Genomic DNA, 23,335 nt, shown 5'->3' with positions numbered 1-23,335 from the left:
CTGTTGATGTCTAGTTTTTAATTCCCTTTTCTGTTTCTCCATACGTAACTCTAGCAAAGATAATGAAGATTTGCTCCATATCTTCTTGCTCACTGGGGAGTTTTCCAGGTTCGCCCCGTGCTTGTCTAGAGAACTCCATACACAGAGGTTCAGCTCTGTAAAAAGATACCGAGTTTGGCCCCAGGGAACAATACCAGGAAGAAAACTTTCAGCTCCATCCAGCTCCTGGTCCTGTGAAAACAAATGATAGTCCCCAGACTCTCTCTTAACTTATCAGGTAGAGCCGGGAAATCCTGGGAAAGAAAAAGCTGGAGTCTGAAGGGCTCTTGTCCCAGGGAGAGAAACGTTTCCACCTTCCAATCTGTCATCTTGCATTCAGGGTCAGTTTCCCCCATGGTTGCCAGCGTGACCTTTTCATGACCTTAATCAGACTATGTAACTTCCACCTCAAACCTATTCAACATTCTCCTTTGCATCCAACTTCCCCATTGTGGCATTTAGATGCTTTCTTTGTTGAGCTTGGAGCATCTCAGGAATCTCCAGGAAGTAAATGCAACTGCACAGATTGGGATCAGATCTGGGGGTCTCGAGTTGACACTGCCGCCGCCGTCTGAATCTCCATTTTCCCACGGGGTCACCAATGTGCAGTTTTCTCCTTACCCCTTCTTGGCTCCAGATCACTGTGCAAGTGGATGCCTTACTCCAAGAGCCCTACATCCCAGCTCAGCAGCCTGCATCTAGTAAGTAAAAATTCATGACAGGAATCAGTCAGTGGACTCATGGTACCTGCAAAGTCCACGCCATTACTGGCTGTTGCTAATGCTGTGTCCAGGGCTGTTATCCCTCTGGAAATGTCTTACTGGTATCTATTTTCAGAAGGCAACAAGGTGCCCTGTAGAAGTACTCTGTATTCTACAGGCTCGTGTGTGCACCAGGGCCACAGCTTCTGCTTGGCCCAGGGTTCTCTCCTATGTTCTTTGTTCAGGGTAAGCCCCAAGCCCCAAGCTCGAGTGTCTGCTCGATGCTAGCTGCTGGATGAAAACCTCTCTTGTTCCACACAGCACAATGTTGGCATTATGGCCCTGGTCTAGGGAAGTGACACATGCTGCTGGTCCACCCTAGGCCCCAGCGAACAGACAGCGATCTGGTGACAGCTGCAGGGGGGAGAGGGTGAGCAAGCACTCTTTTTTTTTTTTTTTTTTTCTGAGAACCATGGCATTTCTGTTCCAGGGTTTGGGGTCTGTATGCAGCCTGGCTAGGGGGCTTCTGCTGAACTCAGGGCCTAGGCTCACACAGGCAAAAGCTGTGAGGTCAGAGAAAATGTTTGAAGGAGCCTTTGTCATCATGTCCAAGTGCCTCATCGAGCCTGGCCCTATACTAGGTTCTGCCCCAAGGCTGCACCAAGGATCCTCATGAGCAAACATAAACTGAAGTCTCTGGGGGGCAGAAAAGGGTGTTCAGAGTGCTGGGGGCTGTGGTAAACCAGAGCTCTCCTGTTTCCTGTAGATGGAGGAATAGCCAGTCAGCTCAGTCCTGGAGTGGACAGATGGGTAGGGTTATTTTTTTTTTTTTTTTTTTTTTGAAGAACTTAGAAACTCAGATTTTCACATAAACATAAAAAAATGTGCATGTGTGCTTGTGAGTTTATGTGTACCACATGCATGCATGGCAGTCAGAGGACAACTTAGGGAATCGTGTTTTCTTCTTCCACCCTGTGGGTCTCATCAGACTCAGGGTGGTGGCAAGCACCTTTATCTCCTGATGTAAGGACACTGTCACAGGCTGGGAGTGTTGCTCAGTGAGTGCCTAGCATGCACGGAAGCCCTGGGTGTGAACTCCAGTGCTACATAAACTGAGTGTGGAGGTCCATGCCTGTAATTGTAGCACTAGGGAGAAGAAGAAGGGGGAGGAGAAAGAAGAGGAGGGAGGAGGGAGGAGGGAGGAGGGAGGAGGGAGGGTCAGTATTCTATGGACACTCTTGACTGTATAAAAAGTTCGAGATCAGCTTGGGATACGTGGGGACTCTGATCTTAAAAAAAAAAAAATACTGATCATTAATTTCTCTTGTTTTAGACCAGTGGTTCTCAACTCTCCTAATGCTGCGACCCCTTAATGCAGTTCCTCATGTTGTGGTGACCTCAAACCATAGATTTATTTTTTGTTGCTACTTCATAACTGCAATTTTGCTACCGTTATGCATTGTATTGTAATCATCTTTGTTTTCTGATGGTCTTAGGTGACCCTGTGAAAGGGTTGTTAGACCCCCAAAGTAGTCACAACCCATAGGTTGAGAACTGCTGTTTTAGAATATCAAGAACCAGCTAAGCCAGATCTATGGGTTGTATGTGAACCATCAGACTTCCCTATGGAGACTTCTGGAGGCTCCTGCCCACCTGGGAGCTCCCTTCTGGAATGCTGCAGCAGAAGGCACCGTTTCTTAGAAGCTCACCATTTGATTCTGAGGCTCAAGGCAAACACTGGGCTTTGAGGTCCAGAATGAATTAACCTGGAGCTAGAAAAATCCCAGAGCTGAGAGGAGTCTAAGACACCAGCCAATCTGGTCCTGTCCTTTGTCACATGGGAGAGTGGAAGCCAAGACAAGAGCAGGTAGAAACTTTTAGTGAAACTACACAAGGCATTAGCGGCAGAATGGAGAGCAGTGGGGGTAGGAATCTAACAGTCAAATGGCTATGTCATTTCATCAGAAGGGCAAGCATCTTGGGTTGTGTAGAGTTTGTTCTGATCCAGATGGCCCAGTGTGTTAGGGACTGAGAGGAAGGTACACTCATGTTACAAGCAGGTGTGGTCCTGGGATCCAGAGATTACAGAAAGCTATGGAAGGCCTTTCCCAGGGCTGAAAAAGACAAACTCCTAGTCCTTCAAGCTGACTTTTCCATTTCCCCAGTGATTTATACATCCTTCCATCTTTGCCACAGCCCCATGGCCTGTCACTCAGCTCTGTCTGTGGAACACAGTGGTGAAGAGCTAACCTTTGGAAGGAGGTAGATCTGAGCCTGATATCTTGACCTGTCCCTGCAGTCCAGGGCATGGTCTTCAACCTTTCTGAACCTCAGTTTCCTCACCAGGCTAGTAAGACTTCCCAGCAGAGTAGGAAGGTTTAAATACAACTACATACCAGGCAGTGGTGGCACAGCACTCAGGAGGCAGAGGCAGATAGATCTCTGAGTTCAAGGCCAGGCTGGTCTACAAAGCGAGTTCTAGGACATCTAGGACTACAAGGAGAAACCCTGTTTAAAAAACAAACAAACAAACAAAGAAGCAAACAATTCAAAACATGTGTATGACCGTGTGCGTCAAACGCCTGGTGGCATGTGTGTCAAATGGCAAACATCCTTTAAATGCCACTTGACATTCTAGTCAGGGAGGCAGTTACTCAGTGGTTAAGTACACGGTCGTCAAGTGAGATAGTCGTGGGTTCAAGTCCAGGTTTTGCCACATATAGCTGTGAACAACTGGATAAATTATTCACCAAAGGCTCAAGACGCTCACTGGCAAACTGAGGAGGAAAGCCGTGTGGGTGAGACCAGAGCGCAGAGCTCGCGTCTCACCTGCTGTTGGATGTCTTGTCGTTTGTCATCAGTGCCGTTTTCCTTGGTAGACGTTGCCAGAAGTTTACGAAATCTTAACTACATATGCCCAGGCTGCCCCCTGCAGGGAGTTTCTTATGTCAAAGCACTGGCTAGGGAACTCCTTCTCTGCAAGAACATCTGGGCTCCTGGATGGGAAGACTGCCAGGGTTCCAGCACTCGCTGCCGCAGAGGCCGATGAGAAGCTGCACTTTGTAGAGACGTTTAAAAAAAATCAAATGGCATCCTGGCAGAGGTGGTGCAGGTCTTTAATTCCCTCACTCAGGAGGCAGAGCCAGGAGGGTCTCTGCTTTTGAGACTAGCCTGGTCCACAGAGAGAATTCCAGGTCAGCCAGGGCTACACAGAGAAACCCAGTCTCGAAAAAAAAAAAAAAATCAATGGCTATGTTATTTTATCATAAAGACAAATTTCGTAGGCCTCCTGATCTTTGCTCTGATTCCAGGTGGCCCAGTGTGTTAGGGACTGAGAGGAAGGTACACTTATGTTACAGTCCGGTGTGGTCCTGGGATCCAGAGAGTGCATAAAGCTATGGAAGGCCTCTTCCAGGGCTGAGAGACAAACTCCTAGTCCTTCACAAGGGCTTTTCCATTTCCCCAGGGATTCACACATCCTGCCACAAACTTTTACAGGGACAGATACATGCACCATTGGGTTGTGGTCACCCCTCACATGGACAGCACATGAGACTACACCGCCAGTATTAATACAGTGTGGTTGTCATAACTCCTTTGGAGGAACTCAAAGCAACTTCAACACGAAGGCTGATGTAGGGAAAAGCTGCCTTTAAAGAAAGCACAGGTCTAGGTATACAAACAGAGCAGTCTCTGTTCTCTCCTCCCTCTCCTGGCTCTTCCTTGTGTTCATAGTCTCTACTTTCAGGTGATCTGTCTCTGTGGCAAACGAAGGTGGCTAACAAGCTTGCCAGATAGCTGGAGAATCCAGAGAATCATGTTGGTCTCTCTGCAGTTCCGGCAGTGGCCCACAGGGGGCACTCATAGCCTGAGGAAACAATGATTTGAACTTGCCAGAGATGCTAGCTATGAGAGTAATGTTTAGCTCATTTCAACTAGGGGATTCATTAGTCACTAGGCTTAGATGACGTATTATTCTTTAACTTACGTGCACGTTTGTCCCTGCTGGCTTTTGGTGTCTCTTGCCCATGTCTCCCAGGTATAGAGGGGTTAGTAAATGGCTATGCATTCTCACAGAGTGTGCGGGTTTTGCTCATTTAGAGCCCCACTCCAGGACTTTTTGGTGAGTTGGAAGCAGCTCACAACAGTATATGTAAGTGGGTATTTGTTATGGTGTAATCAAAAATTTTAGTGTTGTGAAGTACTTAGATCCTCATTCTATACAGGGCCTTACTGGAGTGGGCATAGTTCTGTGATATCAATTGCTATTAATTAAGAAAATATGCTAATAATTAAAATTAAAAACATAAAATTAATTTAAAAATTTATATACACAGGTATTTTGCATGTGTGATGTCTCTACACCACATGTGTGCCTGGTGCCCAGGGAGGACAGAAGAAAGTGCTGACTCTCCTGGAACTAGAATTACAGCTGTTTATGAGCTACTGTGGGGATGCTGGGAAGGGAACCTCTGCAGAAGCAGCAAGCGCTCTTAACTTGAGCCATCTCTCCAGCTCCTGGTTGCTGTTACTTTGAGCAGTTCTTCGTTTTCCTATTAATCTTTACAGCTCATGTGAAACTCCTCAGAGGCCAGCTGCAGCCACTGACACCTCCATAGTCTGTGTTTGTACCTTGGTGCCTGCAGTCTGCCATGGGCAAGGGTCTCTGGTGCAGCTGATCCCTGTCTCAACGAATCTGCTTCAGACTCAGTTGGTCTGTTGGTAGCTACAAAGCGCAGCCATTGCAGTTGCTCTAATGATGACCAGTGATGTTGGTGGCTCCTAACGTTATGCTTTGGTATTCAAAGAGGTTATACATATGGGAAAATATCCCTCTCTAAGAACCTCAGAAAGTCTGAGCCTGTCCATAAAAGGCAGATGGCTTAGTGTCTCGCCTTTTCTGCTGTGCATCTCTTGGGAGAACTCATTGAAACAGAGTTGCTGAGGTGGCCAGAGCAGGGCCTGGGACTCTGCATTTCTCATCAACATTCCTGATTGGAGATGACACTCTCCGTGGGAATAATTAGAGCAATTCTTTCCCACACTCACTGTTAATAAGTACAGAACAAGACAGAATCTCTGTACAAAGCACGGAGGAATAGGAGGGCACCTGCTAGAACATCTGCATGTTTCCATGGCTACTATGGCCCCTGTCTACCTGGCTACCTCTATTCCACTTTTTTTTTTTTTCTTTACTTGTTCCACTCCATCCTCACCTCCAGGTCCTCAGTCAGACATGCTCTTGCCCACCCTATGCCTTTCCACACGCTGTTTCCCTGGGCTTAGAATGCTCCTTCTGCTGCTCTCTCTGCTGGATCTGTTTCATCTCTCTATCGGTATTTGAAAGGAGTTCCTCTCCTGTGGTATCCTGTTTGCTGTCTCCGCAGGAGCGGTCTCCATGTGCTATCTCTGTTTACTTATTTAGGACTAGTTTCTTTTCTAGCCCTGCGCACCGGAGGCACATCTTACCGGAGGCACATCTTCCATACTGTTTATCTTCCGGCAGATGCTCATGAAGTAAACATTTGTTGGGTGCATATGCAGGGAGGAGCAATGGCCTTCACTTTGCACAATTGAGCCATTGTCTAGGCAGGGAGGGGAGGCAACATAGGAAAAGTATTCACTACTCTTTTTTGTTCTTAAAAAGAAATTGGTTGTTTAGAAAATTGTATTTGTGTGCGTAGGTCAGAGGACAACTTATGGAAGTCAGTTATTTCCTTCCATCATATAGGTCCCAGGCACTGAACTCAAGTTATCAGCACCTCACCTGCTGAGCTATCTCACTGGCCCAGAATTATTCTTGCTAAAGAATTATGGGTTGGAGAGATGGCTCAGGGGGTTAAGAGCACTGACTGCTCTTCCAGAGGACCTGAGTTGTATTCCCAGCAACCACATGGTGGCTCACAACCTGGTGTGTCTGAAAACAGCTGTAGTGTACTCACATACATAAAGTGAATAAATCTTTAACAAAAAAGAACTATAGAATAGGAGGTCAGGCCGGGCGGTGGTGGCGCACGCCTTTAATCCCAGCACTTGGGAGGCAGAGGCAGGCGAATTTCTGAGTTCGAGGCCAGCCTGGTCTACAGAGTGAGTTCTAGGACAGCCCGGGCTACACAGAGAAACCCTGTCTTGAAAAACCAAAAAAAAAAAAAAAAAAAAAACCAACCAAACAAACAAACAAAACAAAACAAAACAAAACAAAACAAAACAAAACAAAGAATAGGAGGTCAGGAAAGATGCTAGTTGTAATGTGTCACTTTCAAAATTACTCATTCATTCATTCATTCATTCATTCATTCATGTGCTTCTGTGTGAGTGCATGCACACGTGTGTGCACCTGTGTATATGCATGTGGGAGCCAGAAGAGAATGTCAGTTGTCTCTCTCTTATCACTCTCCGCCTGTTCTTTCAAGTCAGGCTCTCTCTCTGATTTAGAGCTTGTGTTTTCTCAGCCGGGCTGGAAGCCAGCAAGCCCCAGAGACCCCACCCCACACAGCGTAGTGAGGACTACAACACTCCTGATGGGTCATTCTATCCCTTCTTTCGCCTTCTTATTCAGTAAGAATGTGTACAGCCCCTGGGTGGGTCCTGAGGACATCTGGTGTGGGAGGCTTCACCACGCTAATAGTATGTGTGCCCATGTCTGCTAGCATATCATGTGACACAAAATAGAGAATCCTAGCAAACTAGTGGAACTTAAGAATGACCTGAAACAGGACGGTGGCTGCTTCCCCCATTTTTATGGATGCCCCCTCCAGTTCTGGAAGCCTGGCACTTTCCCATAGTGCCAGTAGGCTGGTTGGCTACTCCAGAGCTCTTGTCTATTCCCCATTGGTCCAAAGGCTGTATTAAAAAATCCCTTGCTGCTGTGCAGTACAGTAGATCTGCACCTTGATGCTGGTCTCTGGAGTCTTTCTCCAGTTTGCAACTCTGCCCTTTCCTATCACCGTTCCCACATTAGGGCCTGTCCCTCACTGTGGTGGCTAAAAATGCCAAACCAAAATGTTCTTGCATCCCCTGTGGTAAGAATAAGGAAGTGCTTTGTAGTTTCATCCGGCCTGAACAGAGGCAGACTCAGGTCTCTGGGAAAGTTTTCCTTGTTAAACTAGATGTGTGAAGGGAAGTTTCCTTCCTGTCTTTTATATATGGTTATGTGAGGCGATGCCCAGGATCACAGCAGCCTCTTGTAAATAAGGGAACACACGGGCAGAGGATGAAAGCCAGCATCTAAAGGATGATGGCATTGAAGGGGCTCAAAGAACCTAACTCTGCATGGCATCGCTGAGCTGCTGAGCTCAGAACCTTACATCATGGGCTCCTGGCTGCTCTTATTGCTCCAGCCTCTTTTAACAAGGCAGTTTGGACTTGCAGGTAGAAAGAGACTGACCTGTGAAGAATGGGAAGCTGGTCTTTCTAGTTAGACAACTGAGATGACGCCTGGTCCTACTGGAAGTAATATATATTTTTCAAAGTTGTTCCATCTGTGAGATGGGGGTGTTAATCATGGGTTTCTGTGGGGTTGTAAGAAGCCTAATTGAGATGCCATGTCTAAAGCCCTCTGAATAGAAGGACTTTAGAACTTGGCACACTGATGGTGTTTAATACTACTTTTGATTGTAGAGTCTTATTTGTGATCAGAACACCCTCTGTTATCACAAAGTACCATGCATTCTGCAGAGAGCAAGATGGATAGTGTCTACCTTGTGTGTATGTGTGTGACACACGTGCTCATGCAAGTATATGTGGAGGTCAAAGGGCAATCTTGGGTGCTGTCCCTCAGATGCTGCCTACCTTGTTTTTTTGAAACAGGGTCTCTCACTAGGACTTGGGGTTTGCCAATTTGGCTAGGCTGGCTAGCACAGGAGCCACAGGTATCCACTCGTCTCCCTACCTTCCCAGTACTGAGATTGCAAGAGAGCACCACCACTCCTGGATTTTTTTTCTGTAAGGACTAGGGATTGAATTAAGGCAGTGGTTCTCAACCTATGTGTCATTATCCCTTTGGGGGGGGCAGGACATTGAATGACCCTTTCACAGGGGTCCCCTATCAGATATACTGCATATCAGATATTTATACTACAATTTATAATGTTAATAAGCAGTAGCAAAATTACAGTTATAAGGGTGCAATGATTATGGCTGGGGAGCAACATGAGGAGCCGTATTGAAGAGTTGCAGCATCAGGGAGACTAAGAACCACTGAATTAAGGTCTTGGTGCCTTAACGTCTTTAGCGAGTGAGCTGAACCCAGTTCTGATCTTTAGCTACGTTTGTGCATAGTCAGCCTGTTCCCATACCAGCTACTTCCCTCCCCCCCCCCCTAAAAAAAAATCAGAGGAGGACAAGGGTTTGGGTTGAAATGATGTGCTTTTATGGGAAACAAAAATATCCAACAACAATAACAAAAGCCCTTCAATCTCGCAAGTTGTTAACCAGTGACAATGAGGCAGTTTCAATGATCGCATCTGGCGGGGGACGTTTCTAATGGGTCAGGAAAGTCGAAAGACATTGGCCAAAAAGAGAAGTTGCAGGGAGGTGACATCTTAAATGAGAGCACATGAAACTTCCCTTCCAGTCCCTCCACCCTGTCATCCTTCCCGATTCTGCTGGCACGCAACCTCTTCCAGAAGCCTCCTTGGTCTGCAGCAGCTGCACACGCCTTCAGCAACGTCACATACACTTCCTCGGGCCTCCGTCCGTCACTTTCTGCCTTGCATCCGTTACGTCTGGCACACGTCTTACCAGGTCTCCTATTACTAGGCATGCCCCAGAAACTAGGGCCTTCTACGGGTCATCCCGGTGCCCCTCCCCCTCCCCCACTCAGTGCTCAGCCGTCAGCAGGTGCTCGGGAAGGGTTTGCTGAAGTCAGTTCTACACTTGCCACGTCACATCACCACCTTCTTGAGCATTGTAATTGTCCTTTTAAATGTCTCCATCTTTCCTCTGGGACTCCCAAGTACTGTGACACAGGCATCTCCAAGAGGGAAGAGCTGCCACCAATCAATGACTCAGAATTGAAGTCGGGGTGTGAGAAGGTTCTGTTCTCACCTGTCCCAGAAAGCAGGAGAGTCAGTCCCTAAGGTCACCGGGGAAGAACATGAGCAGTGTTGGTCAAGGCCTCATTCTGGAATCCTCTCAACAGCCATGCTTCTGAAAGCTTCCCCTGTGAGACCCAGCTAATGCCATAGCATTACCAGGGGATGATGGGTGAGGAGTCTGATATGAATGTCTTGCCCTCTAGGGACCAGTGGCCTAGGCCAAGATTTTTCTTTGGGGTGTGGCCTATTCTCCCTGCACAGGGTGGTGAGTGTGTCTGGATGCTCGCTGGAGCTATGGTGGGAACATTAGCCCTGTGGTGTGTAGGTCATCAGGCACATAGATTGTAATAAGGCTGAAGAGTACAGGCTGCAACAATGGCCTCTCCTAGAAAGGGGGAAGGGTTGGGGGGTGCTGGAACCATGGAGGTGGGGAGAGGAGCTGGTTGCAGGTGGTAGACGGAAGGGAAGTGCTTTTTTCCATTTCCTACCATGAATTCTAGATTTGCACGAGGGAGTGCTTAGGACCAAGAGTGGAAGGGGGAGGGGTGCCGAGCTGAGGAGAGGCCAGGACCCATCCACTCTGTACTGATGTAAGCAATGGGTTTGAGGACCACACATCTAACCGCATCACCCCATGGAGCGCCAAGCTCCTATTTGGATGTGTGGAGAGAATTCTTTATGAGGTCTCAAAGGTGCTCACTGATTTGGGTGGATCGCCATGGACCTTCCACTGGCGGGCTCATCTGTGTCCACAGTGTATGAAAACTTCGTGGCCAGCGTCAGCCCTGGAGACTGGGGAAAGGTCTTGAAATGGGGAGTAGAGGCTCCTCCAGGCATCTTTTAAAAGGAGAGTTAGACCTTGGGGACTCAAGGTGGGACAGATGTTTCAGTATAAAAAGGATCCCCAGTAAAAGGATGGAGTCCGTTCAGATCCTTTCCCAGATTCCACAGCACGTAGAAAAGAGAAGTGAGGAGCATAAAAATACCTCGATGATGTGAGCTCGCCTGACAGTACAGAAAAGCAAGTCCCACGGCAGGCAGCATGTTGTGTCCCATTATACAAGAGGATTATACCACATGTCAGGATAGAGATTTACATACATCTTTATATAAATGCATCTATATGTATAGGGCCTCCGCCTAGAACAGCCGGGCTTGCTTCTTCAGTTCATTCCTCTTCCAGAGGGCTAGCCTCTCGAACTCTGAGATGGTCATGCCAAAGACTTGGTAGAACTCCTCCTGGGACAGGTGGCGCTGAATGACAGGAAGGGAATATAAAAAGCGTGAGGATGCGTGGTGTGGGGACAACAATGGTCTCTGTACCTTCACTCTGGGTGCCCTGCATCTGGCCCAGGGTCAGGCCAAGGAGGTTGTGTGGTGTGTATAGTGTGGATGGAGGTGTAGATGAAGCTTCTCCTGGGTGAAGCTTCTACTCTTACTGTAGAAGCTTCCCTTGTCTCCATCTCTGGTGGGTGTTGTGCACCCTGGTTGTGCACCCTGGTTGACCTCACCTATATGCATCTGTGTTCCATGTATCTGTACATGGTATGTGTATACATGGTTAATGCTACCCAACACCCATCTCACCTTTATGTATCTGTGCTTCATGTATCTGAACATATTACATGTGTATATGTGGTTAACACTACCCAACACCCCTTTGGGAAAGAAAGAGGTACACCCAAGGATTTAGGGTATACTGCCTCATCTTAATAGTTTTACAAATGACCTAGCAGTCTGTGCATCAGAAGAGAGAAAGAACTCACTGCGGTTATCTTTCTCTCCCCACTGGAGTGTCCTTTCTTTTCCCTTTTGAATGGAAATAAGTTTGTCATATGATTAAACATTGTTCTATATTTCATGGCATTATATTAATGGTTCTCCTTTATTTTTCCTTCCTCTCTGTTCTCGGCAATCTTGAAGGTTCATGTCAAAAGCCTTCAGACTTAGAAGTATATGACATTTAAAATATAGCAAAATATTAGGAATTGATAGATTTAAGTGAAGGGTAGGTAGGTGTTCGTTTTACCATTCACATGGCATTTCTAGAGGTCTGAGAATATTTGAAAGTGTAATTTAAAAATCAAGTTTAAAAAAAGAAATAAATCCACTCAAAGTGCAAAGCCCAGCGTGGAGCTTCAGTGGCTATTCTAACCGTACAGAAACTCTTTGGGATATATACACTTGGTCTAATCAGTTTCTGTGTGACTTTTTTTTTTTTTAGTATAATAAAGTTTATTTCAAAAGGAAACATATGGCCTATCTTTTGGCTGCAAGCTTCCTGGACTCTCTGAGCATTTGATATCTCTAATTGGGTCCTGAAGGACACCCAATAGAAACATGCACACGGCCACACAGCAATTAGCCAGTTTGTTGGCTTATTACCACTGTGAGCTAATCCTTTGGCATGGTCTTTAGTTAGGTAGGCATGGATGTACGGCTTTGGGCCATACATGAGCAATCTTTCCAAGCCTCAGTTATCCTTTCTGGAAAAAAAAAGGACCATCCTAGTACCTACCTCATTGGTGTGGCAAGATTGAACTAGAACACAGAGAGCACAAACATGCCAGATTTTTGTGTACTTATACCACTGTGTGTGTGTGTGTATACGCACATGTGCTTGTGTGATGTCACTTCCTTCTCTCTTTTTCTATAATTACGCAGTGCCAGGCACACTCACCTCTTGACAGCTGCTATCACAGGAAGCTCACCTCTACAGTAAAGCCTCAGCACTGACCATTCCCTCACAAAAAGTGCTCACAGAGGCATGGGTAACTTGCTCAGATGCCATGTAGTGAGCAAGACCCACTCCCATCAGTTCATTTGCAAGCATAGCTTGCATCTCCTAACTCCCACTCTTAGGATCAGCCCTCCTTGGGCCATTTACCTTCCCCTTTGTCACCTGCTAGCACAGTGTAACATTTGTTCTTCATTTATATCCTGTAGGATCTGTCTCTTCCCACATAAGAACACAAGCTATAAGAGATCGGGGTCTCTGTTTTTTCATAGACACAGACAAACACACAGAACAATACTTGGTACCCATGATGGATTTTTAAAATTAAAAATCTCCCTTGCCTATTATTTTGTGTGCATGTGCATGGTGTGTGTTGCGTATGTTACAGAGCATATGTGGAGGGCAGGACAACTTTGTGAACTTCATTCTCTCCTCCTTCATTTCCATGGCTTCTAGGGACTGAATTTAGGTTGCCTGGCTTGTGTGGCTGGCAGTTTTACCTGCTAAGCTATCTTGGCAGCCCTATAATAGAATTGTGATAAATATTTGCTGGATAAATGTATGTACTCTGAACTTCTTGAGGACACATCAGGGTTGAGAGCCGGGGTAGAGGCTGGTCTAGTGTTTCTAATTCAGTGCTACATTTTATACATTCTCTGGGTGATTTGACCTGGATTACATGGATTGATCTGAGCTTCTTCCCACGTTGATTTATCTGGTCTGGGGCTAGAACCATGTGTGATAAAGTTCTCTGAGTAGTTGTGATGCTTGGAAAACTTGAGCTCACTGGGCCTGACCTTTGGGGACTGGAGAAGATTATATGCCTTAAAGCTGGCTCTTTTGGAATGGCTGGGAGCTGTCCTCTTCAGCACCAGCAGACACCTGAAACTTTTTGTTAAGAAGATGGGGAAAAGTCACCCAAGGTTCTTGGGCTGCTAATCCAGCACGCTAGGCTGGGGGCATTTACAGAGCTCTGTGTCCCACTTGTAACCCTCCCATCTGCCTCCACCCCTGGGTGAATTCCTCAGCACCAGAGCAAGGCTGGTTCTCATGCCCTTCCAGCATGCAAGACTACACTGTGTTCTGACATCTCTCCTAAGCGAGACTTATGGTACAGGACAGAGTCTTTCCCCAAAAGCTCAGCATCAGGCAGAGGGCATGATATAAACAGGAGTGAGAGGAACTTGAACCACTCTTGAATGCAGGCAAGGGGAGGCTGGAGGACCACGTATGTGATCTATCCTAGGGGAGGACTTGAGAAGGATTTGGAAACTGTGATCTCTACAGCAGGGTCCAAAGAAGCAAGACAGCCACAGGATGGGAAGGACATTTAAGGAGAGTTAAAGGCAGGAAGGACACGTCATGGGCCAGGGCAACACATGTTTTGGGTCAGAGGTAGCCTGGGGTGGGCACTGTATGCTAATTACCCAGTGCCACACCCAGGGCCCCTCTGCACTTTCATCTATACTGTTTCAACTGCTCATGGATGCTTTTCTCCATGTCCATCCAACCCCCGCCTACCTCTTCCTGCAAGTCTGTGTCACCCAAGCAGGACTTAGTGACATTCTTTGAACAGCAGCATACTAACATATAGCTAGTACTTAACTCCTAGCTCTCTGCTGAACTGCCCAGGGCTTGACGTATATCCTCATCTACTTCTTTTGGCTGCTTGAGGGAAGTCCTGGCGGGACATACTCATCAAGGACCAGCTTCAGCGGGTCATCACTTGGTTGAAGCACCCACCCAGTGATGGCAGAAGCAGAATGGAGATTTGTAACTTGGGACTTATTTATGCATTTGCCCTCTAAGCAGAGCTATCTGTCTCATTCCTTATTCCCTTCCCATGACCCTGCTTTAGTATAGCCTGAGTATGAGGGAACAAACCTAGTTAATGTTCTGCAGACAGAACATCAGCTCCAGGTGAGAGACACCAGCTGCTGTGCACTGCAAACACCAACCAGGCTGAAGAGGGAACAGCTCAGAATAGCACAGCAGTCAGGCTGTGGCAGCTTAGTTCAAGTCTGCTTTTGCATCGAGCTTTAATAGGTACTTAATTTACACATTCTGTCCTGAGCTGGGTCAGCTCTGGTAATTATGGGATCTCTTCGATACCAAAGGTCTTCCTAAGGATGGTACAGTGCCAGACATGTTTAATGCGTGCCCTGAAATGGCTATGAATGCAGCCATTCATACAACCTACTATACCTGTGGTTCATTCAGCCTAATATAAAACTGTAAACTTAAAACATCAGGAGATTTTCTTGTGATTAAAAAAAAAAAAAAACCCAGAGGTTCTTGAGTGTGAACTTTATAGATGCCAATGTTATGTTGCAATGTCAGAAAGTTAGCCATGTTTGTACATACCTCTAAGCGAGTTCGGTCCACATCCTTTGGCAGTCGGTTTCTTCCTCTAGTGGTCACCAGCAGCAGCTCATATGGGTAGATCTAAGGAGAAAGGGGGGCATATCTAGCTAGGTTGGCAGGGAGGGGGGATGTGAGTTTGTCATTTCCAGCTGCAGTTTGTGCCTGGGCTCCTTCTTCTGTCCACTAAGGCCAGATATTTAGTCAGGAGGAAGGGCTGGGTCTGCCCTCCTTGGGTTAGCATGGCCCCCAGCGTGCACCACTGTTGCTAAAGATAAGTTTGGTGGTGACATTTGACATTAATGTGGCTCCAAGGCCTTTGGAATGTGTCTAAGAGTTGGTGAGTGTTAAGCTGTCCAGTTGGTGCCCATGGGTGTCCCAGAATCCTTAGGGACAAGAGAAAGGTTAGAGGAGACCTAGGGAGGACTCAGGGACAATGGGCCAAGGAGAGACCATGTTAGTCCTGAAAGGTCCTTCATCTATGCTTCGTCCCTGCATAGATGGTGCTGCCATCCTCTTGCTGCTCCCCAAGGCAGTGCTTCCCCGAATCCTGGAGACCCCAGGGTCTATGTATTCTTTACCTTGTACTCTGCAAAGAGAAAAGAGACATGCACCAACTAGAACCCACGTCTGGGCTGTAAGTCACTACATTGGCCTCTATCTCAGGGTCTCAGGGGACTGGTTTCTGCACAGCAATTGCTCTAAGCTATGAGAATCCCTGTCTTCCTGAGTTCACTGTGGAGGGAGGTATGAGCAGGAGTTAGGGGCTGGCTGCTCCTGAGATGACTTTATGAGGGAAGTAGCTTTTTAGCTATGTACCATAGAAAGAAAAAGAATCTGAGACAACCGAGTCTGGGGAAATGATTTCCATCATCTAGGGGTCCTTGGAGGCTGTGACATGATCCCCTAAGCCAGGGTCTGCTCCAAGCAGCCGATGGAACCTGGCGTGAGATCTTTCCTGGCAGAGAGCATGGATCTCATGGAGAATTTTCTGGGAACGACGTACAGTTGGCTCTGACTGTCTCCCTCTCCTATGTCTGACTGGAAGCTTTAGCTCTGCAGTACAAGGTAATCAGCACTCTCAGATGCTCTGAGAGCCAGGGTTGGACAGATGGCCTGGAAAACACCCAAGGGCCAGGATGAGAGGATGTAGGAAGGGTAGGGAAAGGAGAGGGTGGAAGTGGGAACTCAGGGTTTGGACAGAGCCCATCTCCAATCCCACGCCCACCCCCGTCCCCTGCCACAGAACCGGTAGCAGTGGCTCGCAGGTCAAGCAACAGTTGCAAGCACTCCATCCGGAGTCTCTAGGAAGTCTCAGGAGGGCCTGTGCCTGAAGCTCCAGCCAAAAGTGCTCACCTCGCATGCCCCAGTTGACTGCGTTCATGCTGTCGTAGTGGAAGAGGTCTGCGCTGGGTGTCTGTGAGGAAACAGAGCCAGGCTGGCCTGAGAAGCTCACCTCTGCTTCCCAGAAGCACTTGCCTACTTCTAGAATGTAGAGCAGGGCCAAGGTGGGGGACGCTTTCTGTAGCATCAGTATCAGCTTAGGGAAATGTAGCTCACTGTGTTCTTCTTGCAATTTAGTTCCAGGATGCAGTAGACAACCAGTACAGATCCACTTATTCAGTGGAATGACCCTTTTGTACAAGATCTTCTCCGACAGAGAGCCCTACTGGCAACTGCAAGTCACCCCTTCCACAAACGCTTAACCTTTAACCAGCCCAACTTCTTTTCTTTTCTTATTGTCTTCCAACTTTGTATGGATTTATTTCCCATTATTAATATTAATACTTTGTTTTCCACAGAATCTAAAGTCTGCGGCTGGAGATATATCTCAGCCATTAAAGGCTAGGCTTACAACTAAAATAATAAAAGGGTAAACGCTGAAGAGACAGAATATTAAAAAAAAGTGTTTGGTCCGTATGTATGTATGTATGTATGTATGTATGTATGTATGTATGTATGTGCACTGTGTGTGTGTGTGTGTGTGTGTGTGTGTGTGTGTGTGTGTGTGTATACCTTGTGGATGTGGAGGCTTTCTAGCCTTGGGGTCCTTGGATTCCCTGGAACTGCAGTTATAGACAGTTGTGAGTCACAATGTTGGCACTGGGAATCAAACTCAGGTTTTTTGCAGGAGTATCCAGTGTTCTTAACCACTGAGCCATCTTTCCATGCCCTAGACAGGGATCTTTTGTTTAGGTCATTTATACTCATTTGGTCATAAAGTACTCAGAGCAGAACCTGGCAGCAGAAGAGGCTTTTCATAAACGTGCTGAATGGATGAGTGTGTGCTCGAGCGCACCGAAGACAGGCTTCTCCACAGGCCGGGGCCATAAATACCAAACACTCTCTCCAGTAGAGCCCTGCCTCTTTGTGTGTCCCATTCTAAAATGGTCTCCTCGTAGAGCTACGGCTTCCACTCCTGGCCCACTTTCAGGACCTACTCTACCCAAGAGACAGAGGGATCCCACTAAAAACCCATTTTGGGTTCACAGGGCACATCTACGAGCACCCTCTGAAGTTCCTTCCTGGGGTGTATGGCTTCTAATGACATCCCTATCTGGCTCCATGCCCTCACTCTTTGCATTCTTGTCATGTGACTTGGGACTATAGCTCTCTTCTGGAACAGAAACTTAGATGTGTGCTTCTCGGCAGGTCTTCAGATGACAAGCCTTCTACACTCAGGCCTTCGTTTAAACTTACTTCCATCTCATCATCTTTCCACCCCCTTGGCTATTCTCCATCTTGGTACTTCTGGTCACCTGACTGTTCCATTTTCTTACTTACTGCCCATCTTCTAAGGAGGACTGTGAATGTCACAGGACAAGTGACTTCATTCACTGTGGCATCCTCAGAACCTGGAGCAGTGCCTGTCACTTAGTAGGTGCTTAAAACTCAATGCTTGTCACACTGTCCCTGTCCCCATCACTCGTTCAGGTTTGTAGCAACATTTCCCCTCTGCAGTTACTGAACTATCTCACTGATTACATGGAGGTCTTAGAGCTGTTCAAGGGAAAGATTTGAATACAGGCTCAGCCACTCACTGGGTGTGAGAACCTGGGTTTGTACCTTCCATCTTTTTGCCTTTATTGCTCCACCTACAAAATGGGTTTCACATTAGTGATTGCCTTGTCTAAGGTGTGAAGTTAGTTGGTGCTGGTAAAGTCAGCGATGACACAGAGTTCTTTCCTAGCCTCTCCCTGGGCTTTTTTCTACTGGGTGACCCAAAGGGGACAGGGAAGCTATTAATACTTTCATCAACACTAGGGCCTGTCCTAGTCCTACCCAGGACGTCATCCATTCTAGAGCCTGTCCTCAGTCCTACCCAGGACGTCACTAGGGTTAGAGAGTTAGCATCTGGGGAGGGGCTCCCAGCACAGTGCCCTTACCCTGTGAAGCCCATTTCTCCTGTAGGCAGGCAGTGAGGCAGATTTGGAGATGAGGGGATCTGAAAAAGAGGCAGAACAACTATCAGAATTCCTGAGCCAATGTTACTCTCCCTGGGATCATCTGGCCAATATTACCCTCAACCCAGTGGAAAGTGGGGTGAAATCCCGGGGATACTAAGTTCTCCTGAAGTTTTCCAGACTGTCTTGGGGAACTCTGTTCCAGCAGAATTCTAGGCCCACTAGAAGTACCTACTTATACACTCTGGCATTGACTTATACGTATCTGTCCTCTTAGGATAGGTGGCCGCGTTTTGGCCACAGGCCTTGGAATTGGAGTTGAGCTTATACCCACCAGGCTCCCAGGTGGGTATAAGAGACGTGTGCTCTTTCCTTCTCTTTGGGAGAACCTCAAGTGGAGACCCACGATCTAACAGTGGACTGTCTGGTGGGCCGGCTAGCTTATGCTAGGACTCTGTCAATCAAGCCATGGAGAGCTGCGACTGCCTTGGCTCTGTCCTTACAAGACACAGGGGTTTGTGGTTGGGCAGGAGAAACATACCACTGTCAGCCAGGTAGTGTGAACGAGGGGCTGCAAGAGAGAAAATTCAGATCAATGCTCATGGGTACAAACTGGCATGGTAGAAACATTTATTGCTTACAAATAAACATGGACTCAAGCTGAAAGACTCTGGCTGATGGGAAGGTGGGGCCTCAATCAGTGTCATTTCCAATTAGTCAGTTTCTTACTGTCAAATATAAATACTGCTTTCCCTCTCCCTCCCTGTTCTTAGTTCCTGGCAGGGAACACATGCTTTGGGATATCTGTTGCATAGATAGATATAGCTGGCATACTTATGTATGTATGTATGACTTTTATATATGTATTTATGTATTGTGCTGGAGATAGAGGACAGGGCCTCACACATCCTAGGGACGCTAGGCATATCCCTTTACGCTTAGTTACATCCCTAGTCAACAGGTGTATTTGGCAGTCTTGGTGACCTGAAGAGACCCAGGGTCAGAGATGGAAAACAGCGCCCCAAGTGGTTAGACAGGGAAACTCATCAGTACATCCAGCCTCTCTGTCCTAGTATAGTCTAAGGTCAGATAAATTGCTTAATCACCTTGCAGTTTTATCTTTTGTGAAATAGGAGTAACAGTGTCTCTGTTGTAGAGATATTGTGAAGAATACAAGTGTGAAGGCTAGTTTGATGTCAGTGTGACACCAGCTAGAGTCATCTGAGAGGAGGGTAACCTCAATTGAGAAAATGCCTCCATAAGAATGGGCCATAGGCAAACCTATCGGGCAGTGTTTCTCAACCTGTGGGTTGAGATCCCTTCGGGGAAGTAGAACAACCCTTTCACAGGGGTTGCATAATCAGATATCCTACACATCAGATATTTACATCACAAATCATAACAGTTGCAAAATTACAGTTATAAAGTATTAACAAAAATAATTTGATGGTTGGGGTCACCATAACACGAGGAACTGTATTAAAGGGTTGAAGCATTAGGAAGGTTGAGAACCACTGCTCTAAGGCATTTTCTTATTAGTGATTGATAGGGGAGGGTCCAACTCCCTGTGAGTGGTGTCATCCCTGGGTTGGTGGTTCTGGGTCTATAAGAAAGCCATGGACAGAAAGCCATTAAGCAGCACCTCTCCATGGTGTTTGCATCAGCTCTTGCCTCCAGGCTCCTCCCCTGCCCGAGTGCCTGTTCTGACTTCCTTCAGTGATGGATTATGATATAGAAGTGTAAGCCAAATAAACACCTTTCTCCCCAACTTGCCTTTGGTCATGGTGTTTCAGCAATAGTTACCATAACTAAGACAGCATGACACAATACAGTAAGATACTTAGCACAGTGGAGGGAAAGATGGCTCAGTGGTTAAAAGTATGTACTGCTATTGCAGAGGACCCAAGTTCAGTTCACAGCACCCACAATGGGGTCCTCATAAGTAATTTGAGATCCAAGAGATCCAATGCCTCTGCTCTTGCATTGCTCTTGATCACTTGCCCTCATGTCTCTCTCTCTCTCTCTCTCTCTCTCTCTCTCTCTCTCTCTCTCTCTCTGTGTGTGTGTGTGTGTTTGTGTGTGTGTGTGTTTGTGTGTGTGCCTATGTGTGAGCAGGCTAAATCTTAAAGAAAGATATTTAGCACAGTCCTTAACCCATACACAACACTGACCTTATCACCACCCCTCTCCATCTTCAGTCTCACCCAAATCAAGGGTTAGCAAGGTGAAGAGGAGCAAGTTCATGGCCTTAGGTTCCCTCCAACTTAGTTCTGACCCTAGCTTAGTCACTTACTGGCTTTCTGGCCATGGGCAAGTGGCTTAATGTTACTTCTCTCATCTGTGAAATGAGTGATGATAACTTTTCTGCACTATGTAGATTGTAAGGACCAATAGTGATACCTGCAAAGGTCTGGAGCATAGAACTATAACCAACGATGCCTTCTCTCTCCCAGAAAGCAGTGTCTGGAGATACAACTTCCTAGCAGGACCGGACTCCATTGAGGTGAGAGAAGGAAGGAGATGGAGCAGGTGTGCCTCTCCAGGAACAGTAAGGAGCTCTGTGAGAGTTTCAAGTTGGGGTGCTTGAAACAAAGTCTCTACTTGTTTACTTCTAAGTGATGGGAGACTCAGCACCTCAGAAAAGGGGCCCTGTATTTTTAAGTCATTCATATGTCAGTTTTTTATATATAATTAACTCAATTACAAGTCATGGCTTCAGACTTCTCCCAAGAGGTGGTGTGACTACTTAGTAGAACATAGTTTCATTTGGTGTCCCAGTCTGTGGTCCACACCCAGGAGAGACCCAGAAGGATGACCAGAGAGTCAAGAAAGTGAGAGCGCCTGGGGCTACCTTCAGGGCCAGCCTCTTCTGATCCCTTCATTAGCTCAAAGGATCGAATCTGGGTGTTGGCTGTGTTCCAACACAATTCTAGCAAGAGGCCCAATAGAGAGATCCATTACTATGAATTCAGTGATCTTGGGCTTCTGTGCCTCATAGGGGTCTGGCACAAAGCCAGCAGCCAAGAGACCCAGAACAGAACAGTGCTTACATCCATTGAAGGACATCTCATAGCCGGAGGTATGCAGGGCCTCCCGACTGCTGGTGGAGCTCCGTGGAGGGGTCCAAGGATCTGCATAGGAGCTTGACCGTGCCTTCATCTCTTCCTTCAAAATCAGCCGGCCAATTCCACTCTGGAGCTGTAGGTGAGGGGCATGAAGTCAGGAGGAGGCAATGGGGCGGGATCAGGCATGACCGAGTCATGGGACCTGATAGGAGACTCTGCTGACCCTTCCCAAGCTCGCTCTCTCTCTCTCTCTCTCTCTCTCTCTCTGCAATGGTTATGTTTTCCTCTGTAAGTCCATCTCTGTTTCCCAAGTAGTCCTGAGGGTCGGGTGAAGCTCTGGAGGTGGGTTCCCCAAAAGGTCTAACTAGTGACAGGATCATATTGTCCTGCCTATAGTCACTAGTTCAATGATGGGCACCCATCTCCCTATTTTACTTGAAATGAAAAGTCATATAATCTGAAAATGAATGATTCTGAAGCCCAGCCATCACTCAGTAGCTACAGGGCTACTGTTTTAGGAACTCTCCCCAACTTCAGGGCTATGAAGATCCTCATACACTTAGGCTATCTCTTATAGATAGTGGTGGTGTGGTATTTGCATATAGCCTAAGCGTCTCTTCCTGCATGCTGAAACTCGGGTCACCTCTCATGAACTTACTAGCACAAGGGAGACACCATGCGACAGTTCTTATGCTTTCTTGTTGGGGGAGTGATGATAAGAGAAGCAGCACAGACATAATTTTTTAACAACATATTTTTCAGACTGTAGCTGTTTGAACCCAGTGTGAACAATATCAATGATATTTAGCAAATCTATAATGCTGTGTAAAATCCACCTCCATATCATTCAAACAAATGTATGTGGGCTTTTAGGCTTTCTCTTATGCTTTCAAGGCTCACTCATCTGGAGGGGTTTACTGGCACTTCATTTGTGTATGTGTATACATGTTCACATACGTGCGCACACAAGTGCCTGTGTATGTGCATGCACACGTGCATGTGTAGAGGTCAGAAGCCAACATTGGGTTTCTTCCTATGATGATTTGTATATGCTTGGCCCATGGAGTGGCACTACTTGGAGGTGTGGCCTTGTTGGTAGGTGTGTCACTGTGGGTGTGGGCTATGAGACCCTCATCTGAGCTGCCTGGAAGCCAGTATTTTGCTAGCAGCCTTCAGATGAAGATGTAGAACTCTGAGCTCCTCCTGCACCATGCCTGCCTGGATGCTGCCGTGCTCCTGCCTTAATGATAATGGACTGAACCTCTGAACCTGTAAGCCAGGCCCAATTAAATGTTGTATTTATAAGAGTTGCCTTGGTCATGGTGTCTGTTCACAGCAGTAAAACCCTGACTAATATGCTTCCTCAGTCATTTTCTACCTTACTTAATTTTATTTCTTGAGACAGGGTCTTTCACTGAAATGTACTGATTCAGCTCGACTGGATGGCCAGAGAACTCCAGGAGCCCACTGTTTCTGTCCCCTCTGTCACCAGCACTGGGGCTATAAATGTGCACTGCTATGCAAGGTTTTTACATGAGTGCCGGGGATCTGAACTCAGGTCATCATGATAAACTTTGGCAGCTGAGAATTTTCTTTCATCCTCCCTTTTCCTTTAATTAATAGTAAACGGTATTAATAGTAATACAGTTAATAATTACAGGTAATTAATAGTAGACTGTATGGCTATACCACACTGTGTGCATCTGTTTGGAAACTAGTGGATATTTGGGTTCCCCACCTTGGGCTATTGTGATAAACACTGATATGAACATATATTTGCTTGGATGCTTGTTTTCATATCTATCTATCTATCTATCTATCTATCTATCTATCTATCTATCTACCTATCTATCCATCCATCCACCTATCTATCTAAGTAGGATTGCTGCATGGATCCTATAGTGATTTTATGTTTAACTTTTTGACAAACTGTTAATCTGTTTTCTACAGTGGCTAGGCCACTTTGCATTCCCACTAGCCGTGAAGGATA

The 23,335-nt window shown here is 46.7% G+C and overlaps 1 protein-coding gene across 5 annotated transcripts in view; it reads right to left on the bottom strand.

Moving 5' to 3' along the window:
- Positions 1–9,088: 9,088 nt before the first annotated feature.
- Ablim3 (actin binding LIM protein family member 3) overlaps positions 9,089–23,335 on the bottom strand; it is a 119,253-nt gene continuing 105,006 nt past the window's right edge. For 4 of the 5 annotated variants that reach the window (XR_013103662.1, XR_013103663.1, XR_013103664.1 and 1 more), the window contains 6 exons: positions 21,331–21,478; positions 18,822–18,851; positions 18,263–18,321; positions 16,233–16,293; positions 14,880–15,465; positions 9,089–11,032 (listed from right to left, as the gene is read on the bottom strand). Coding sequence is in view for 1 of the 5 variants with exons in the window: in XM_034518077.2 (XP_034373968.1) it covers positions 10,919–11,032; positions 14,880–14,960; positions 15,458–15,465; positions 16,233–16,293; positions 18,263–18,321; positions 18,822–18,851; positions 21,331–21,478 (501 nt within the window). In the remaining 4 variants the exon portion in view is untranslated. The remainder of the gene's footprint in view (positions 11,033–14,879; positions 15,466–16,232; positions 16,294–18,262; positions 18,322–18,821; positions 18,852–21,330; positions 21,479–23,335) is intronic. The other variant, XM_034518077.2, reaches the window with a different exon arrangement.

The sequence above is a fragment of the Arvicanthis niloticus genome, chromosome 14, assembly GCF_011762505.2.
Source record: "Arvicanthis niloticus isolate mArvNil1 chromosome 14, mArvNil1.pat.X, whole genome shotgun sequence".
Taxonomy (NCBI): Eukaryota; Metazoa; Chordata; class Mammalia; order Rodentia; family Muridae; genus Arvicanthis; species Arvicanthis niloticus.
This window is presented reverse-complemented; position numbering and strand designations above follow the sequence as displayed.